Genomic DNA, 22,817 nt, shown 5'->3' with positions numbered 1-22,817 from the left:
AGAGAGAGAGAGAGAGAGGTGCGCGGCGAATGCATGGGGGCTGGTGGCTTGCACACGCGCACATTAAAAACATTAGTTAACTTTCGTCTCATTTTCTTCTTTTTTTTTCTAAATACATAAAATCAATTTTTTAATGCAAAATTACAGTGATGGCCGATGTTATGGGGCTTCGTATACACGTTTTTCGTATTCTTTGACCATATTTTTGTGCGCTGTTGATGCGCGTGCACCTAAGCCGACCCAGAACAACCTTATGTACAATTTTCCACCCCTCGTTCTCCATATTAGAGTTGTTGTACAACCTTCTCTCATCATTTATCATACCTATTTGCCTTTTTTTCTCTCTTTATGTGTTTTTTCATTCTTTTATTATTATTTTTTCATATTATTTTTCTTCGTCTATTACATCGTACGTTCAGCCCCCTTGTTTGTTATTATTATTACTAAGATTTCCACATCTCATCAATTTAATTCACCGATTTTTTAGTTTCGACTTAATTTTATTTTATCTTTATTTATTATTTGCTTTCCCCTTTTTAACTCTTTTTGACACTCAATGAAAAGTGTCATGGCCAAGGCCTTGTTCACTTTAAAGAAGTAGGCACAACGATTTCTTTTTTTGTTTTATCTTTTTCTCCGGTGATTTTTTATTAATTTGTCGCACAAGGTCATAGAAGATCTGCAACAATATTTATTTTTATTAGAATATTATTAATTAATGTAACATTTTAATTAAAAAATATTAAAAGAACATTGATGATTGTTAAGAAATAAAGTTTCATCCATAAATGTTTTTATAATTTATTAATGATTATTCATTAGCTTTCAAACAAGTGAGTTGCCAACTTTACCTTTTTGATGTATCATTTGAATATAATAATCATTTTTCTGAATAGATGACGACTCACTGATGTAAATATATTTATTTTATTATTATTTGATTATTTAATTCAGATGTAAAAAGTTATTAATCTTTTTATAAATCCATTTAAAAACTTTTGTAGATGAAAATAGTTTTCTTATTACGGTTAACATCTCTTTGAATATTTAAATAAATATTAAACTCACGTCATGAACATTAATTTTAGCTTTGGCAGAGGTCTCCATGAAGGCGCAGTTGAATTGCCGAGCAAGGTTGACACCTTGGTCCTTTCCTACTACCCTTTCATCTTCTAAGTCACATTTATTACCAACGAGTACCATTGGAACGTCATCTGTATCTTTTACCCGTAATATTTGTTCTCTAAGGTCTTGTAAGTCATTAAACGTCGATTGCGCAGTGATTGAATAAACTAAAACAAACCCTTGACCATTTTTCATGTAAAGATCTCTCATGGCTGTGAATTGTTCCTAAAAAAAAAAAAATTATAAAACAATTAATTCATGAACATTTTTTGTAAGTAATTGAAAAAAAAATAAATGAAAAAACTTACTGTGCCAGCTGTGTCCAAAATTTCCAGCATACATTGTTGACCATCAACTTCAACTTGCTTGCGATAACTATCCTCGATAGTTGGGTCGTACTTTTCAACAAATATTCCTTGAACAAACTGGACAGTGAGGGCTGATTTGCCAACACCTCCACTACCCAGTACCACTATTTTATATTCACGCATTCTTTCTTTTCTAACTAACTATTCTTTCCCTGTCACAGCCGAAGGGTCACCGAATTCGCTTCGTCTTGTTCTCTAGTCTCTCTAGCCAGCTATACCTGTAACATAAAAGATCAAATTCATTTTAATAATAATTCCATTTTTTTATATTCAATAAAATATTAAAATACATATTACACATATCGATCAATTATGTTTTTAAATGAAAGTTTTGACAAATACTCTACAATACTTTAATAATATTTTGAATATTATTAATAACGGACGAAATTAAATAAATTAATAACTATTGATTCTCTTTCAGATTTTAACTTTTTCATTCTTTTTTTTTTTTCATGATAAATTTTATTTAAATAACATGTTTGAATTAAACTCAGTTACATAGAACTCTTTTCATAACTTTGAAAATTTAATTTTGAAAAGATCAAGTTAGTTTTTAATAAAACTAGAATGTTTTATACTTTGCTTACATCAGCTATCATGAACACAAAATTTTTATTTAACAAAAACATTTTAATGATTATGATAAAATTTGATTATCAAGTATGTTTGATTTAACATTTTTATTTTAAATTATTTTCAACAAATTAATAAGTCTAAACCCAGTTCCCTTTATTAATTAATATCTGAACGAGCCTATTAAAGCTTGATAACTTCAATATTAAATTATATTTCAAAATAAAGTACTTAAAATTCGACAAACATTTAAATAATGTATTTAATTGTTGCACAACTTAATTAAATTGTGTTAATTAAAAATAAAACATGATCGATTATTGGACACTAGAAATAGTTAATTTATACAACTACATTTTACAGAGAATAAAATTCTATTGTTCTATCACAAGAATATCCTAGCAATCGAATTTCCATTTTTGTTACAAGGGGCTAGGCAGAGAGAGAATTAATTATTGTTTAGTCTCCATGAATCGATAAGGCTTTTGATGAAACACGTTTTTGAAGATTAGACTAAAAAATAAAAAACAAAAAAAAACGAGCAAAAATGAAAAGAGAATGAAGAAATGGAGTTGTTGATAGGCAAGAAGTTTATTCAAGCGTAACAATGATTTCTCGTTACTTCAGGCAACAAACTACGTCTGCTGAAGAGACAGATTGACGGAATACGTTCCCACACTCAGCTTTATACATCTATCTACTATAATAAGGATTCCTATTGTAGCATATTGAATAAGCACCAAGTTGGCAAAACTTCTTGGTTGAATTGGAAATAGGATTACCTTGAACTTTTGATATCTGTATCTATCAATCAATTAATTATGTCTAGACCTACAAGTGAGATCTAGTAATGTAGACAACTTCTATTAACATCCCCTCGAAGAAATGCACTAATAATAGCTTTCGAATGAAATGAATAAAAGCGCAATCAACTTCAATAACACTAATTAATCCATAATATGCCATGTATGTAGTAAGACACATTTTTTTCATTTATTGTGAATCATTGAGATGTTGATAAAACAATATCTTATCACAGCTTATTATTATTTATTTTTTCCAACAGACTATTAGTTATTTTTTGATCAGTAAATTCATGATTCAATTGAATTCAATGAATTCAATTTTTTAAGTAGTATACTCATTTTCGAATTTTTTTTTTCTCTTGAAAAATGTATGTATTTCTATAGCAAATTTTACAGAGCTTTTAATCTTACTGAAGGATTCTTCTTTTATTTGTCAACATTAATATTCAATATATTTAAATATTCTATTAGTTTACAAAGTATTGTTTTTAATTTAACTATACAACATTATTAAAAGGAACTTTAAAAAAAATAAAAAATCTATTGAAACTTTTTTTTCTAATTAGAACATTGAAAACTAAGTGATTTTTTTTATGAAGAGAAAAAAAAATTATTAAATGAAATGAAACGTGATAATTATGAGTTAACAGTGGCAGAAATAAGAAAATGATATCGTTTACATCATGCTTACTCATTGGAACGGTGATTATATGCCAAGGAAATAATGAATCACTCTTAAGTTACAATGTTTTTAGTTAGTAAGAAGCTAAGAGTTGTGTCACTACCGGAAATAATTGTAAAATAAGGACAAAATGATTATTCAACAAATAGATAGTAATATTCTATACTTTCTTGATAGACTCTATCAGATTGTAGTAACTGGATAAAATTAGGCTGTACCTAAAATAGGATGGTGGTCTTACTCTTAATCCATTCTAGTATCGATTTATGTGATAATTCTCTCAGTTGGACTTAAGTGCTACAAATTAAAGGTTTGAACATAGTGAGATACAACTCAATTTACTCTCCAACTATCTAACTCTCACATGTGTAGTCATAGACAGCCTGTACATCCACTTACATTCTAACAGACACTCCGGGCGTCCACTTTGAACTGTAAATACGTTATCTGCCGCAACAAGTGTCGATACACTTGATAGCACTACCACCTCCTATTCCCCAAGTCCTTTACCTTGTCACTATCGATGCATCACCATCCAAAGTATTTTTCCATTCTAGTTCTCAACTATCAAACAACCATCGGAATACTGTCAAAATTAATGGACGTTTAATACAAAGGAACTATTATAAAACAATTCAATTTTTAGGGACCAATTAAAAGTGGACTTTCTATTAAATTTTCAAAAATATTCGTTTTAATATTTTTGACATGACTTGATTTAGCTTCCATGTTTCAATATTCTCTTATATTTATTTATTTTTGAGTAATTGAAATCCATTTTCGTTGAATTTCATTAATTTGTGTGAATGTAAATATCATGTTATTAAAATTTTGTATTTATTAAAAATTTATCTATTTATAAACAATGTATTTATAAACAATCAAATAAAAATTAACTTTTTTTTCCATTTTTTTTGTTGCCTCATGTCTTTTATAACATACAAACAGCTTTTTTTATTAATAATTTATTCCTAATATCAATTATGAAGAAACGGTTTTCTTATTAGACAATGATCTATACATTATTAAAATTTTGGCCAATATTTTTATTCATACTCTATTTTTTATTAACTTACAAATTAATTTAATTAATTTACAAAATAAATTTATTTAACGGTTTAAAAGACTTATTTATCAAGTATGTTTTGTTGCATAATAAACTACTTTTTTGATATGGAATTTGAAGTATTTACATAATTTATGCATACCTCAGCTATTCATAATCATAGAAAACTTCAAAAGAATAAATCAGTTGAGTAGAGATTGACAAAACAAAAATAGTTAATTATTCCCTCCAATTATAACACTATAGTTATCTAGTAAAATAAATTAAATGTAACTAATCACCATTATTATATTTAGTATAATAACTCAAGTTATGGAGACATGAAATCATGAAAGTGGTTTATTTATCGGAATTTATTGATTAAAATGTATCATTTTTAACTAACATTATATTATACAATCAATTATAAGTCTATACCAGGCATATAAATTATTATATTCTTTTATCAATTCACTCTTTAATCCTTTAATGATTTTAAATACATTTCAATTATTATTTAATTGACAGCAATTCGACCATGAAGCTCTTTGTATAAAACTTCTAAAAGTCATTGTGCAACTACATTTTATTCTATCGAAGTTCATTTAATGTATTTTATACCAATAATTGTCCATTTTATAACTAAAAAATGTGATTTCAACTACTTTTCAAGAATTAATTGAAATACTTTTCAATGGATTGATAAAAAAAATATTAATTCAAATATAACTGAAGTATTTAAAGTTTGATATTATTGGTCCTTAACTCTTTCTTTAATTTTAACATCCAAAGTCAATTGGATTATATGTTTTTATCACCAAGTCGTTGACATGAAACGTAACTGGAGCACAACAGATTCGTTGGTCAGACACTTTGGGAAGAGAAGCCTCCCTCTGAGTGCCTTGTAAACCCCTGGACAAACTCGACAGACCGTACACGACCTGAACTAACTTACAATGAATTTCCTAGGGATATACGTGACCTAATGATCAATTTATATTGATTACCGTAACAACTTAATAATAGAAAGTTAAATAATTTCGACTAGCTTTGTTACTTTGACAGCTCATAACTCTAGAGATTTTAAGATTTAAACCATTTTTCAAATTTTTTTCATTGCCAAGTTAAGATCATGGATAACTATTTAACAGTCTTTTTATTTATATAAAAAAATATTTAACTAATTTTATATAATCAATCAAATTGAAAAAATGATAAATATTAATGATAAATTTTAAATTAGAATATTTAATGAGAAACTAATTAATTTTTTTATTGTGGACATTATTTATAGATCCAGTCGGATTTATGTACTTTTAACGACTAAAAAATTAATTAAATAATAATAAATAACACCAGTAACTTTAATGATATGAATAATATAATAATTAAATGAATAATACTAATAATTTTAATATCTTTAAACTTAATTGATTGAAAGTAGACTTTAATGTCATGAAATATTTAAAAAATTTAAATTTATTTAAATCTCATGATCTCTTAGCTTCTAAATAAATTTTTACTATTACTCCATGAGACATAACCCAACTTAGCAATTAGCCTAATGTAATAAACTTTCCCCTGTCTCGAAATCTATCTAGTATTAGCTTATTTCTCAAATATTGCGATAAAAAATCTTAATTGTTGTTCAAGTATCTATTATTGTTTAATTTATGTTAATTAGACCTTTTGAAGTCTCTTCTCAGCAAAGTAGTAGAATGTTTGTTCTCGTTCTCAATAGTAGTTTCATGTTGTTTTCAACCTACTCAATACTACAATACGATTATTAATAACAAGAGCGCGAGAATTTGTATAATCTCAATCTTGCGGTTTTGAATAAAACGAAGAAGCTCATGTGCTGGTAGGAAGGTATAGAAGAATAATAACAATACATCATGAGTGGTGTATCGCTTGCACAGTGAACTCACTGGAATCATTCTATTGTGTGCTAAAAGTATGTCACAGTGACTTGTTCCCCTCATTCTCCCTCTCAAGCTTATCCCAAGTGAGTACCCGTCGACCGGACCGTTTAAGGCCCATGTCGACAAGTCGACTTCCTGTTTCATTTCTTCCTTACATAGTTCATGAAGTCAAGAGCAAAGTTGAGAGAGTCTTTTTATTAAGAAATTTATCTAGACGTTTGAATAAATATTCAAAATAAATGGAATCCAAAAAATAAATATTGTGCTATAAAGTATGTTAAAAACCTGTAAAATAAATTCAGATAAAAATAATGATTTGTCTAAGTTATAAATTTTAAAATCACTTTACGCTCCTTGCGCGTAGTTATTCTTTTTCCGGTGGTCTAGATTATGCATTCGAAGAAATGTTTTAGGACTACATTCTTCTCGTTTATTACTTGCAACGGAAATCAGTTGTACAATAGTTTAATTTAACTTTTATTGTTTCCTCGTAAATAATTACTACGTTTAATTGAAAGAGAAAATAGCCATGTGTTTTTTTCTTTATTGGTGATAAAGAACTTTTGTTTTGAGTTAATGAAATTCTTTTTGTCACACTAATCATTTTTTAATGTTCTTTTTTTGTGAAGTATGAAATATGTTTCGAGTGAAAATAATGTTATCAACAGAGGATTATAAGTTGATTATAACAATATTGATTTCTTTTTTTGTGACGAAAAATAAAAATATATATTTTTAAAAAATTTGTAACATTTTAATAAACCAAAATTTCAATTTAGAGTTTCTTTCATAATTATATCAAATGATTCAAAACATTTTTTACATAAGAGCAGAGAAGAAAAAAGTATTCCATGATTTTTATAGAGTTTCCAGTTGAAGTAAACTGATTACAGAAGTTTAATTTTTCACTCTATTTTTATCAACACAATAAAGTATAAATTTTGATAAACATTTCAAAATAACCATTTAATTGAATTATTAATCAAGTATAAATTAAATTTTATTATTATCTACATCATTAAATTATTTTCAAATTCTTTTTTGGTATTATTTCCAGATAATTAACTAATTTCTGATTGAATTTACTAGACTCAGTATCACTCACAAAAGGAATCAATTCATTTATTCCACCTGAATCAATATATTGATTTCCAATGTAATAATATCTAATTAGAATTAAATTATCATAAGTAATCAATTATTTTAATTAATTCAAAAAATTCAAAATTCCTCATTACTTAGAATTTTTACCATTCATAAGTAAAAAAAAAGGAAAGCGAAAAGAAATTGTAAATTTAAATAAACTCAGCTAAATATACTACTTTAGTTCATTAACTTTCCTGTGCTGTACTTACTAATAAATAATCAGATAATTTTTTTTTCACTGTTTTCATTATCTAGAGTCTCATAAAATTTAAAAGAAGATGCAGAATAGAGAAATAAAGTTTTTTTCATAAAAGTTTTTGGGGTCACTGCGTCGACTCAGAACGGAAGACTAAGAGGCTTTGTCATCTATTCTCTCACTCATCTATCCAGCTCATACCGTTGCTTGTTCTATAATCATATATTTCATATGTTATATATGATGAATTTATATCAGCATAACCTTATACAGTATCGCGTGAACATAATGCGTAAACGGAAGCGATACATTATCATAAAACTAACAAAAGTGATTCAATAATGAAGCTTAACGTGTAAAATTATTTCACGGATTACACGATTAATTTCCAAGTTCAATTGTTATTTTTTTTTTCTTTAAAGCTAAAATAAGGTGACCTACATTCTTTCAATCACTCTTATTATATAGTTTTATTAATTATTCATGCTTAAAACAGCTTATTCACAGATAAATTTTTTCGTCAAGTCCGATAATTAGAAAGTACAAGGTTACAAAGTTGTCTATTTAATTACAAGTCTTTTAAATTAAGTCTCATCATTTTTCATGGCATTGATTAATTTTTATCATTTTTTGTTTAGTCTTTGATATCTGAATGACATTTTGTAGATTAATATTTTTATTTTTTTTGAAAATTCTTGGATTAATAGGTTTCTTCTTCATGTGCTGAGATTTTTTATCTTGAGTATTAAACTATGAGATTGGATATCGGTAATATTGTATTAAAAGTACATATTTTCTTAATGATCGGATACTTTTATGATCAAATATCTTGAGATAAATTATTATTTGAAATATTTACACATATTATTGGAGTGGGTATAAAGGAATATTTTCAGAATTTTCGTGAAATTCTGAAAAATGTTTAACTATTTGAACATTTTGATAGAATAGTTGCATGTGTATTGATTTATATACTGGAATGATAAAAAATATTTTTTAGGTAGAATTTCATATTTACTTTTTACTTGTACTCAATTTTTTACAGATAAGTTATTTTTTTGATAAAAATAAATATTTAACTTCGAAATCAGCATCAACAAAAGGTAAGAAAATAATATTCAATATAATTCCACTTCTTGACAGTTGATAAAAAAATTTGAAAGAAATGAAGATGAATAAATATTGATAATATTCAATCACAAAATATATTTATAAAGGCTAAAATTGTAATTCATGATTTAATCTTTTAATGTAATCCTCGAATAATACTCGAAAAAATTATTCAATCCTAATTTTCGAAACAGTTTAATAAAGATGTTTAAATAAAAATTCAATTAATGGTGTTATAAAAAGCTCAATATTGTTCACTCTATCCATTTATAGTTTATAAAAAAGAATATTTATTATGTTTCTATAAAGCTGGAATAAAAACAACATAAAATTTATATAACGATCCGCCTCTTATTAATCCTTAAGTTTATTCAAAATATTAAACTTAGATTTTATAATGTAGTAAACTTTAGACGTATACGTATGTCATTAATCAAAATTAATATTGGCATTTATTCTTATCTAACACTAAATCATTAGAAAAGTGTAGCATAAAAAGAAGAATTTACTGATCAGTTTCATGAAATATTCAAAAAATGTCAATAATTCTAAAAGTAAAATTTCTCATGTGAAATATAATCTGAAATCTCCAATAATTCGGACACCAGATGAACCACGAACGTTTCCCCGGAAACGAACAAGGATCGATTTTACCTCACCGATTTAACACAAGCACAATAAGTTTATTATATTCAACAAAGGGATGATAAAAATACGATTTGTGAAAGATAATCCTTTCACGAAAATAAGATACATCAAAATATATAGTACTTTTAATGTATATGATATAGGGGTTTTCTTTTTTTTAAACAGGTATAATCTCTAAAATCAAATTAAATTAAAGAAAACTTCTTTATTTATTTACTTTTAATTCGTGTTATTGAAATATATAAAGCTATCACCCTATTACTACCATATAACTACCTATTAGATAAATAATTATTAAATGGTCCAAATCTCATTGTCTCTTTACTCCTTTAATTTACTGTCTTATAAGTGATATATAGCATTAACCAAGGCGTCTTAAAAATTAAATGGGACATAATTAAGACTCAAGAATAGGGCCGAATTTAAATTGCTACCCGGGTAACTCATGACAGCAATTATCGTGCAATTGCATCGACTTCACATGATGAAATTTCCTCTTCGCCGCGGAAACATCATGGGACCAGAAAAATCTACGTCCCGTGAACCACTTTAAACTCATTATGCGGTTATAGGGTCGAGAATACAACCAAGAGGATAGGGGAATATCATTAATTAACGTTGCAGCAGTTTCATTACATTCTCTTATCCTTCATCCAAAAGATGTCTCAACTTATATATTGATATAACAGGAATTAAGAATAATCCAAAGAAAATACCTTTAATCTGTTACAAATATAGAATTCTTTTTGGCAACATTTCAATGGACATCAAGTCCTCTTTTATATTAAACTCACTTAAAGCTCTTCCTTTATGTTTCTTCTTCATTTTTCATTCAATTTTACATTCATTTGTATAGAAAGAAATTGAAGAAGGATTTCTTTTTACTAACAATAAGTTTCATTTATTAATAATACTGAGTCTGTAGAAATATGACAATAAAACAATATTATTATAGTACATCTGGCCTGTATAAGGCACACAAGTAAAGTGAGATCTCTCTTATGAACAAAAGGGAAGAAAATTAAATAATGATTCCTTTATTTTTGTTTCGTTATAGAAGTTCTTTCCTAATGTATAGTAAAAGAAATTATTTTTATCTAGATGAGCTTTCAGTTGACTTTAACAAAAAAAGAAAGAAGCTTTCCATTTTTTTTTTTTTTTGATTCTCTTTGATTTTTCTCAATATTTTCTTATTCAAAAATTTTCTTTTTTTGAAGTAAATAAGATATAAATAAGTACTGGAAAAATACAAGAAAATTTATTTTGTTGAATAAAGATAAAATGACGTCTTAGATTTCAAATAAGCTAAAAATTCATGAGAAAAATCAAGTAGAAAAAAAATATGATTTCACCTAGTTATTAATAGAATTTAAATACACAATGAAATACTTTACAAACTACTTGATGTAAAAGTTGTAGATAGAAAAAATTAGAGCACCTCAATTATTTGAATTATTATAATCAATAAAAGAATCAACGTTATTAATGATAAAAATTAATTAATAAGTTTTTTAAATATTATTTGTAAACAAATCACTCAATTAATAAGTTAAATATCATTGTACTAATAAAAAAATTTTATCTAGAGAAATTAGTAACACTGACCACCAAGTCTTATTGTTTAAAATAATCAGAGCTGAATAGATTCATTGAAATCAATTGAACCATGAATATTCACGATAACAAACAACTCATTTTCCACAAGTGATAAATAATTCTCTACTGAACTCAATTATTTTTTCAGTATAAAATTGCTTACCCTTGAATTAAAAAATAAATCACACAACACAAGTAGCTTCAAAAAAATCCTCTAAAAAACATAAAATAACAGAACGTATTTACTGATATTTAGGCAAAAATATATTGGAGTGAATTTTCGAATGGTCTAAAAAATTGAATATAAAAAGACAAAAATACAATAAAGACATTGACTGAATCAATAAAAGCAATCTCAGTGTCTAACAATGTTAACACATATCTAATTTGTCGAACAGTAGAGTTCAAAAAAATAAGAGAAAAAAAGATTAAATTTTTGACATTAAGTCATTAGAATAGACATACGCTTGATTGTAGATAACAAGTCTAGATGGAGGATATGAAATAAACGAGAAATCGTCACGATTCACATCGTTATCCTAGTGCACTTGTTGGTGCAGTGGACTAACTTCAATGCTCATGATGATGATCACGGTTACATAAAAAGCCCCTGCCTTTCCACCTGTCTTGATTGGTGAGCGTCCCGTAGTCTATAAAACCTAGTACGGAAGCTACTACATACTTGAAATGCATATATGTATCTCTATCACAGTGTTATAAAGTAGGTAACACATATGCACACGTGCGTAGAGTAGTCGAGACACTAATAGTGAACTTGGGTTCTATCGTCAAATGAATTGTAGTCGTTTCTCACGTCCAAGTGTTGTGAGAGAAACTACAGCGTGCGAGTCTCTGTTTTATCCGTGATGAATCGACTTTGGATTTAGACTCTAATGATCCTAACCTCTATCCTAACATTTTATGAGACGCATATATTACTTCAGTAAATAAACGTTAAAGGTATTTTATAATTTATTACCAACTTTTTGATTAATAATGCTAGGCTTTTCTGACAGATAATTATTGTTTTAAATTTATGTGAAACCTCGATTTTATTTTCCATCATTTTACTTAAAGAATTAAGTTAAAGATTAGAGAGCATAATAATCGTGTGAGACTAAAGGTATAGTGAATAAAATGAATTCAATTAAGTTAAATACATTTCCGGATAAAAACTGAATAAATCATTGTGATTTATGAAATAGCAACTGGAGAAAAATGATTTCTTATAATTTTATTTTGTCAAGGTAATAAGGCCAAAATATTAATATAAAAGTAATTTAAACTATGAGAATATTTGCGAAGAAAATAATTGTTGATGATTAAAGTAAATTTTGTAGAGTAAGAAATTATTGAGCTGAAATATAATACTATTCTTAAACAATTATTTATTTTTTTCTGACGTACCAATTAGAATGTTCATTGCTTTTCTTTATGCGATTTTATCTCTGAAATCTTTTTAGGAATTTTAATCTTTACAAATCGAAAAGTTATTGAGGAATCGATTAACGGCTGTAGTCTAGACTTTTAAGGAACTCGAGGATTTATACGTTACCTGTCTGACATTCCAATTGAGCTTCCGTTCGTGATATCTAACATTAGACTTCCGCTAAACTCTTGTCGTCTTCGTCATATGATAATTATCCAAGTTTAATTAAAGAAGATTCAATTTCACTAGCAACTAAGACCACTATCACTGATATCAATCTCTAAAACTCAATTATATTTTTTTTTTTCAATTAATGAAAAAGATTTCTGTTAATTTCAAAGTTTATCATACTATGTAAAGACTTTAATAAATTATTTCTCATTAACATTACTAATTCGCTTCTTTCAGATATGAAAAAATAAAAAATAAATATTTTTTACTAATTTTAAAAATTAAAAATCATTTTCACATTATTCTATATTGAACCTTATCTTCACCAGAGTCTTTTCAGATTTTCTTCAACTATAGGAGATACCACCGGAAGTTAAACCATCCAAGCATAGGGTTCGACAGGTTGCTGGAATGAAAGTTGAAACTTCATTATCAACTTTAAGATCGACTCTTGACGCCTTAATGGCATCGTGCCCCCGGATTTAATAAACTCTTCTTCCTTTTAAACCGGAAACTTTCACAAACAGTGACATTCACCAAAATTCCCTAGAATTTTTTTTATCTAAACATTCTATTATCAATTCCGAATTTTCAATTATCTATTTTCTCTGGAATCTTTTCTTATCAAAGTAACCAAAATAAATGAAGAAAATGCATCTCCAATAAAAAATTACAAAAGTTAAAGTATGCAAATAAAATGCAAATTCTGCATTCTATGGAGAATCTATTTTTTTCAGGGAGAATTGCTACGGTAATGTATCAAGCTGATGAAGACAATAATGCATTTTCTAACAAAAAAAAATCAAAAAAAAAAAAAAAGGGTAAAATGTGGTTTTGAATGAATGGAGAAATACATTTGCATACTTTTAGAGCATTATATACAGTAAGTTTATCACGTGATATGTAGTAGCAAATATCTGTATGACCTATTGTCAAAGAATAAAAGTGCACGAGAAAAAGCTATTCCTTCATTTTCATTTTGGGGATATTTTTACAAATTTTTCCAAATATAAAAAGCTGCTAAAAAATTGTAAAATTAATATTTCTACATCAGTATTACTGACTTACACATTGCCATTTTGTACAAACAAACAAAATATTTTTACCAAAAAAAAACTTAATAAAATTTAATAAAAAATAGAAATTATTTTTAATTTGTATTTACAGTATAAATTTTTTATACTTTTATATCAATCATTAAGGTCATTAGAGTAATAAAATTTTTAATTTCTCTTTTATTATAGAATATTTGATTTTTTTCTTATATTTACTTCAGTATCGATTATTATTTCAGATATTTGTTTTACATATAAACTATTTAAGCAACCCTACAAATCCATTTTAAAAAATTAAGCATCAAAATACAAGTGAATTATTCAATCACTGCATTTTTATGGATTCCATTCAATGGAGTCAAAACTTTTTTCAACTCTACTAAATTCATCAAAAAACGTTTAACCACTTTAAAAACTCAATCAATAGTCTCAATACGTACTTAGAAAACTTTTTTAATGATATATTTCTATTAAAGAATATGTTGAAGAGAAGGACAGTGTATGTAAAATTAAAAGAAAAACTCGTTGAGGATACTTGAAAGACTCGTCGTTATGTTTTTAAGTATAAATTTAATGAGTGTACATATATTAGTATTTTTGCGCTTCAAAAAACATTAAGACTAAAAAAAAAATTCATTATTAGAAGCTTTTATACTTCCAAAAAGCTGAGTTTGTATTTTCTTAAACTAAAAATTTTTAATATCTAAAAACACATGTACTTTTCCTACACATTATGCTTTATGTGTATTTGTGCAAATTTTAGTATATATACATTGCAGATTAAAATCAATATTATGACATACACAAGAAGATAATAATTCATTTACGAATATAATAATTAGCTGAATACAAGTAGAACAATTAAATAAAGAGAATAGCACTCCTTTCATGTCCCTTTAGCTTAAGAAATTATCTTCAAGTTGTCTAAGTAGACTCGTGATAATGATATAAATAAGAAAAAACATAATTACGACAAAGTTTGAGTTGAATTATTTTGTTTTTTCTTTTAAACTGTTGAGTTTTTTGAAATTATGTGTGGCTAATTGAGATAAAGCATCAGGAAAATTCCATCATGCATTGATTCAAGAGATATAATATACTGTTCAATACAGTTCGTTCTTAGTCCGTTAGTAAATTTAGAGTATTAAAAAAAAAAAATATACATTTGTACTTCTTGAGTATAAATAACTTTAATTTTTAGTAAAATATAATTTTGAATAGAAAGGAAAGTATGTTTAAGATTTATAGGTATTTGTTGTTGACAATAATCTAAGATAGTTGAGTGTTTTGATTGCTTAAAGACAAACTTGATACCATTTACTGCTGTCACAAACAACTAGGGCATTTAATGGCCATTTAATTATATTCCTTTACTCTTCACATTATTCAAATGATAAATATTTTACTCCATTTTTATCACAATTGTTAATGTAATAATTAGTGTTAAATCAATAATTTTAATTACAAAAAAGAGTTTTTCTTAGGAATGAAGTATTTATATCAATTCTAAATTAATTATCTTTTGATTAAGACAATTTACGAGAATTCAGAGGAGAAAAAAAATGTGACAAATAAGAGCAAAAATTGGCAAATTTCTCGACACTTATATGTTTCTCTAATTGAATAGATACAACATAAGATATCTAAAGTAGTTGACGAAGCGACTTTTCTCTCACATTTCTAACTCTTGTAGAAATTGTCTTGAATGTAAGCACACTTGTCTAAAATAGCAGAAACTGTATAAGTCACACGTGTTAACCCCGTTATAACCCATTTCACAAGCTATTAAATTTTTTATGTCAATTATAAAATATATTTTAGCTTGTCAACTGTCATTCATCACTTGTTATAAAATTCTTTCATACGAAAAAAAACACATCGCAAGAGGTAAAATCTTGAAGTGAAAATTTTTGAGAAGAAATTTCCGTTAACTGTCGTGTGAATATAAAAAATCGAAAATTTTTTTCTTCTACTTTTCTTTCTTGTCTTTTTTATGTATATATATATATATATATGTCCTTCATAACTTCCGCATTTACCGTTTCCCGTCAAATATTCCATTGTTCACACGTGTCACCAAGTCAACTAATCGATTGCAAGAGCTGCCCACATGGTATCGTATAAGCGGACATAGTCAATCGCCGTTCTCAAGGTGAAAGTATTTCTTTTTAACAGTTACATAATCTGTTGATCATGATAAATAAATTTGTAATTCTCAACTTTTTTTCTAGATTATCTTACGGCCGGTTTTCGATATCAATTTATGCCTGAATGCTCTATTTTATTTTTTACTAATTTTCTTACATTTCATCAAGCAGTTTGATCAAAAGAAATTCTCTCTTTAAAATCAACTAGATAAAATCAAATTACTTCTATTCCAAAAAATTGTTCAAAATTCCTTCTATAAGTTCAACTAATTCAATATTTAAATTGTTAATAAAATGAGGAAAAAAAATTGTTTGAATAACTAAAAATAATATTTAGAGAATGTTTTATTAAATGTGGTGTTGCTTTACTATTTAAAAAAAAAAAATGAATTTATAGGGAAAAGAATATTAGAAATTCTACTACTTTATTTCTACTAGCCGATAAATTTATAATAAACAAAAAAAAACGTAATTTTTAATACTACAAAACAAGTTACCATACTAAACCATACTAAAATCCAATCTCATTTCATTCTATTTTTATTTTTTTTTTGTATCGCATTATCTCAAATATTCCTTTTTTTCCTCAGACTTTTTGTCTGCTATTTTATATCAAATGGACTTATGGTTTAGACTTTAGCTTATACTTATAAACCTTTATATAACAAATAAATAAATAATTAAAAATAATTTGTCCAACATCAAATTTACTCCAAACAAATAAAACCTTAAATCCTTTTTTTCATTTTCAATTACAAATGTTAGAATTTTTAGCGTGATATTGGAGTACAAAATGGAAATAGATAAAGAAATAGTTAAGGAAATGTGAAAGTGTAAGGAAATGACTAATAATTAATTCCAACTAAATAGAACCATTAAGAAACAAAATGAATTTCTGTCATTTCAACGATATTTGTTATTTGAATATTAAAGGTGACATTTAAGCTCAATCGAGTGTGAATACAACATTGTCATATTATAAGCAAATGTCCTCTTGTACAATCATAATTATGATGCAATCACATCCACGCAACATAGTACATAATTAGTTGTATCTCTTGCATATATGACCCACTCTCTCATGTGTCGAGTAGAACGATATTTAATATCTCTGATGGTGACACCAGTGCACGCACATATGTAGAAAATTATTGATAGCTAAATAACAATAATGATTCTCATTATAATATGGCGATTAATATGATTATAATTCGCTAAATAATTTATACCATGTTACAATTGTTAGTACATTAATTAGTTTTTGTTATAAAACATTTCTTGAAAGTTAAAAAAATATTCTTATCATAAACTCATGGTATTTCTTGAGTGATTATATACTTATTACCCAAGCTAATTGTTTTTTGTTAAGCTGCCATTATGCAATACTATACCACCGACTCGAATACTTATATTTCCGTTGACATGCAATACGCTTTTCAATTCAACAACTTGTGGAATGTGTATGTACGTTACTAATTTATTTTTATCACAGGAAGATTATTGAATTATTTTTACGAGTGAAGATGTGTGATTAACAAAAAAAATTTTAATCTATCTGTAAAATTTTATCTAAAATTTAAAATGATTTTTATAAAAAATAATATAATTTTTAAATTTTAAATAAAAATTTCCAATATATTAATAAATTATTGATAAATAATTAACTACAAAAAATGTATTGTCACCATGACCAAATTGTTTTTTACATATTTTTACAACTCACCCAACATAAAAATCAATAAAGCAAACTGTTACCTTAACAAGAATTCAAACAAGCATAGTTAATGTAAAGTAAGTAAATTGTTCAAGTACTTCAAATAGTCTATAAACACAATGATAACTAAATCAAGAAAGCAAACAAACCAACTTTTCATCTTTTGCAACAGTGAAACACATGAGGGTAACAAAGAAAAATATATATTTTTTCAACAACAATCTATCACCTCAAACTGATTGAAAAATGTTAAAAAACAAAATTAAATCAGCATATTATTTCTTTAAATAAAAAAGAAAAAAATTAATTAAATAGTTTTTTTTTACGTTTAAACTGGTGAATTGAATGGGCTTTGGGGCTTGGTATATAACTCTCAGTGTATAACCACAAAATATAAAAGCTGAATAGTGTATACCAGTGCTTTTGTGTGAATATGGACTATGTAGTCTATATGGTAGGGTTTAACGGAAACGATCCACCGATATCCGCTTGGAAATGGAAAATTGAGGGTCTCGCGCGCTTCTCGCGGCCTTGCGTGACATCCAGAATGAGTCACATGCAGGTTTGTGAACCTTATGCGAAGTTTATTTTATATTTTTTCAAAGTGTTGGCCAACGCAAGATAACATAAGCCATTCCTTTACTCTCAATGTACTTTATCCCTATAGAGTATTATTTTTCTTATTTATGTTAGTATTAGTATTAGTCTATCTTCTCTTTTCTATTCCCGCAATACAACTCTCTTAAAGCTCCCTTGCTTTGTTTTTATCTTCTGGCTATCGTGAGAAGCCGTTTCTCCCTGTTGCAACTTCTCGTTGTTCATGGTTCTTGCCTGACACAACTCTTGAATCCACTCGTTATAACTATTCTTCGTGTCTATTTTTCTTCTTAATCTTTACTCTTGAAAATTTTCTCATTTATTTCAAAGTAAAGTACATGCACTAGATTCTTCACAAACATTTTATTTCACTAACTTCTTACAAGTTCTTATTTTTTAGTGATAAATATGCATTTCAAGAATTTTTGTTAATTATTGTTATCAGTAAATCTTTATCAGTAAATTGTTTTTTACAGTCTATCAAGAGCTAATGGATAAAAAAGATGTAAAAAAAATTTAATTAACAAGGAATAATTTTTTTCCAATAACTTTCTTTGAAAATTACATTAAATTTCCGATACTCGATTGTATTAAATTAAACTACAATATTTAAAATCTCTTAATGAAACTATACTTCTTAATCGTTTTAAATTAGAAAAATAATGAAATTATTATATATATATTAAGATGAAAACATTATTTGTGGTTATCAACAATAGAATAAAAACTAGTTCAACTGAATTGAATTGGATGAATAGGTATAACAAAATGTTTAAGGTACATATATAAACTATGTATTCATTAAAACTCCAAAAAGTTTTATAAGAATAAGGGAGTAGCATGAATAGACTTTTAAAAACAACTTAAGAATAAAATCTCTCGAGAAAAAAAAATTTTTATCACAGTTAAGATAAAATGCCTATTTAAAACTTTCTTTTCACGTTACTTTTTTCACCACATACATGTGTAATAACTCCATAATCATTTTTATAGCCAATTCCAAACTAACGTTTGAACTATAAATTTATTGTTAAATTTACTTTTTACAAATAAAATTGAAACGTAAGCATTCCGTTCATATATTAAGTATAGAAATAATCTTATTACAGACATTATGAGTCATCGTATATTCCTATCTACCTTGCCCTTGAACGTCAATGTAATAAATTTTTTCTTATTTTTATCAAAATAACATTGATATCATTAAAATTTATATCAATAAATGAATAATTGAAATATTCATTATGTATGCTGTCAATAAAAAAAATAAAAGTCCATAAATAAATAAATAAATATGAATTATTTAATTCAAAATTTAATTTATTTTAAGAGACAAAATTTTAATTTTCAATTAAAAAAAGTATAAATTTCCAGCTTAATAAAGTGATTAAAAAGTTTTTTTATTACTTTTAAATTTATTTGATCCTCTTAATATTCAAATCTCATGTAAAATTACGTATTACAATTAAGCCTGACTCAAATAAAATACTCAATTGAATAAGCTAATTAATAAAAATAATTTATTGATTTCTCTGAAATGGTAGTTAAATTACAATTAACTTAATTTGAAATAAATTATTCACAATATACATCAACTTTTACTGTTGATACAAAGATATACAATAAAAATGATTAATCTACATAAATAAAGTATTTGAAATATCGCCAATTTATAATGCCAGATACTACGTAAAGAAATGTAGTATTAAACAAAATGTCTATGCCATGCCAACTATGATATAAATCATTTGACGCAATATATTTTTCAGCAAATTATCTCCAGGATATAAATAACGACATTACAAATTGCACATTTCATTTAATAAAATTTAAATTGTTTTAATCAATAATTATTTGGCTAATCAAACTATACATTTTTATTACTTCAATATTTGTTGAAAAGCTAAATAACCAAACATGCTTTCAAGTTAAAATGAATTTAAATCTTATGCTAAACATGATTATTTAATTCTCAGAGTAAAGATGATTTTATTTGTATGATAATTAAAGAATATTTGTATTAGATGCCAACAATAAATATATTTTTTTATCATTCTGAGTGGAACAAAATATTATTCTGAATGACGTAATTTTCATGTATATTTTGTCATGTTCAATTCAACCCAAAATCAAAATAAAAGTGACCCTAAAATGTAGTTAAGTCTCCATACATAAACTAATCTACCTATAAACTAAAATAACTAAACTGCAGAGTATTAGAAAAAAAACTTGCTTTTCTGCAAATCCATCTACATGTGGAAATAAAAAATGTCATATCTAATTTTTTCTATATTCATATTCTTCGGTCAACGAACCATAATAATATTTATGCAAAATTTCAACTGATAACCTTAATAATTTTCAAGCTATATTAGAGCACAGTAAAATAGCGACGGATAAATAGAGTAAGAGAAATGTTTGGATGAATAGTAAAGATAGAATGTTAAATCGTAGCGAACAAGACAGATCAACATTATTTTCCGAACTTTTGTTACAGCTCATAAATAACTTTTAGCACTATATTTGGAGAATTATCTTCAAATTTAGTAATATAGATATATTAATTCTGAGAAAAGAAGAAAAAAAATGACATTCTATTATAATTCTTCATCTGTTTCCTTCACTATGTAATATTTTCTATTTTTTGTTTTCATTTTAAGTCCAATATACCTGCAGTCATTCACTCAACGATCTATAAAGGAAGTTAATAACAAAGTGAATGAACAGCTGAATGTATTAAACACATAAAAAGATCCGTGACTACGTTTTTTTATTGACCTTGCCTGTAATTATAGCTCACAATATACATCGAAAAAAGCCACAAGTGTACGTGTCATATTCAATAATGACAAGAGAAAGAAGAAAAATTGAACATCTCCAAAAAATGAAAGATTAAATTGTAAAACAATAGAAAGGGAAATGAAGAGAAGAAAGTCAGGGAAAAATGGAAATAATTGATATACTCATTTGAAAAAAATTCAACAAAAAGTTATAAATGTTTTCTTTTATTTCTTTTCTACTCTTCGTACACATGTACTTAGTGTCTTCATAAACGCCTCCATACTTTCAATGAATCATCCGTTTAGATCACTACCACGTTTTTTATTTATTTAAATAATAATAAATTAATGAATAATAACGAAAATTTCCTTTCACCAGTAAAAAGAAAAATAATATTTGAAAAAAGATTCCACTGCATGACTTTGATTGAAATCAAAGCTCAATTTAAAAAGAGAATATAAGATCATTAATTATTTTATTTATTATCCTTTAATAATAATGATAAAAAAGGTTAATGACCTTTGTGTACAGCATTTGGTGTATCTGACCTAGATGAGCTTTAGAATCAAGTGACCTCGCGTTTATCGGGAATTCGATGTGTTTAATTGACACTTAGTCAGAGGTACAATTGATCTAAATTAAGGAACATTGAGCAAAGCATAAAAAATCGAAAGTATATGAATAAATGGAAATTTAAAAATAAGAGTTATAAAGATTATTATAAGGAGGTGCACACAATTATTTTTTCCTCCTTTTTTAGGTCCATGGGATTCCTCAAATGCCAATATAAGCCAATTTCCGGCGGAGGAAAGGAGTGACGCTGTGAGGACTGGTATACAGTGAGATGGAGCGCGCTGTAGTTAGTATAAAGAGGGGAATACTTAGATAAAACCTTACCCTGTACTGCCTATCACTGTTGTATGCGATTGTAAGTCGACTTTTCCCGCTGTTGTGTTTTAATCTTGGCGTGAAAACGCAAACCACAATCACTAACACCAATTATACTAAATAAAATATTTATTTGCTTAATTGAATGGTTTTATTCTTTCCAATCTTCAATACTGCAAATGATGTTTTCCCAGTATTTTCCGACAATTAGCTGCTTTCTGTCCCGTTGTCTACCGATTCGTCATTACACCGCCATGGGTTCATGGATGTTAAATTTTAATGCAAGTTTAAATAATACAATTAAGCAGGTTAAGCACACACTTGTTTTATAACAATCAACAATTCACGTAGTATATCACCCGTACGACTGTGTCACTTGTTCTTGTCCTGAATTTTGTAGCGTGTAAACTCTCGACGAAAGAAACCACAGACGCCGTATGCGGGGGGGCCGTTTTCCGTTCGTGCTAACCGACCTCAAGTTGATCGCGCACAATGATGTTTTTCAATTCTCGTTGTATTACTTTAATTTTTATTTTATGTCACTTAGTTGCGTTGTCCGTTTTATCACTTCCACGGATTACTTTATAGATTATATTTACGCGTGGAAGACACCCGCAACAGTGCACAATTCTACCGTTATCTAGGGCGATGCCTCTTCACTCGCAGGTTTACCCTCCGCCATCGACCGTGTCATAAACCAGACTAACAACTGAAGCGCTATCTCTAGATTTCTAAAAATATTGCAAAACATTTGCGCACTCTGTCACAAATTTTTGACAATATTTATACAAACTGTCGGTAACAACAATTTCTTT

At 26.8% G+C, this 22,817-nt stretch overlaps 1 protein-coding gene across 1 annotated transcript; it reads right to left on the bottom strand.

Annotated features, from left to right (window-relative positions):
• Nucleotides 1-99: 99 nt before the first annotated feature.
• Rap1 (RAS oncogene family member Rap1) lies at nt 100-22,712 on the bottom strand. The gene is made up of 4 exons (XM_035084194.1): nt 22,012-22,712; nt 1,434-1,711; nt 1,069-1,350; nt 100-679 (listed from the first exon to the last, which is right to left on the bottom strand). The coding sequence occupies exons 2-4, from the start codon at nt 1,614-1,616 to the stop codon at nt 590-592; spliced, it is 555 nt and encodes a 184-aa protein (XP_034940085.1). The 5' UTR covers nt 1,617-1,711; nt 22,012-22,712; the 3' UTR covers nt 100-589.
• Between the last annotated feature and the right edge of the window lie 105 nt (nt 22,713-22,817).

Source organism: Chelonus insularis, unplaced genomic scaffold (assembly GCF_013357705.1).
Source record: "Chelonus insularis isolate UGA/USDA-ARS -01 unplaced genomic scaffold, ASM1335770v1 contig_384_pilon, whole genome shotgun sequence".
Classification (NCBI taxonomy): domain Eukaryota; kingdom Metazoa; phylum Arthropoda; class Insecta; order Hymenoptera; family Braconidae; genus Chelonus; species Chelonus insularis.
This window is presented reverse-complemented; position numbering and strand designations above follow the sequence as displayed.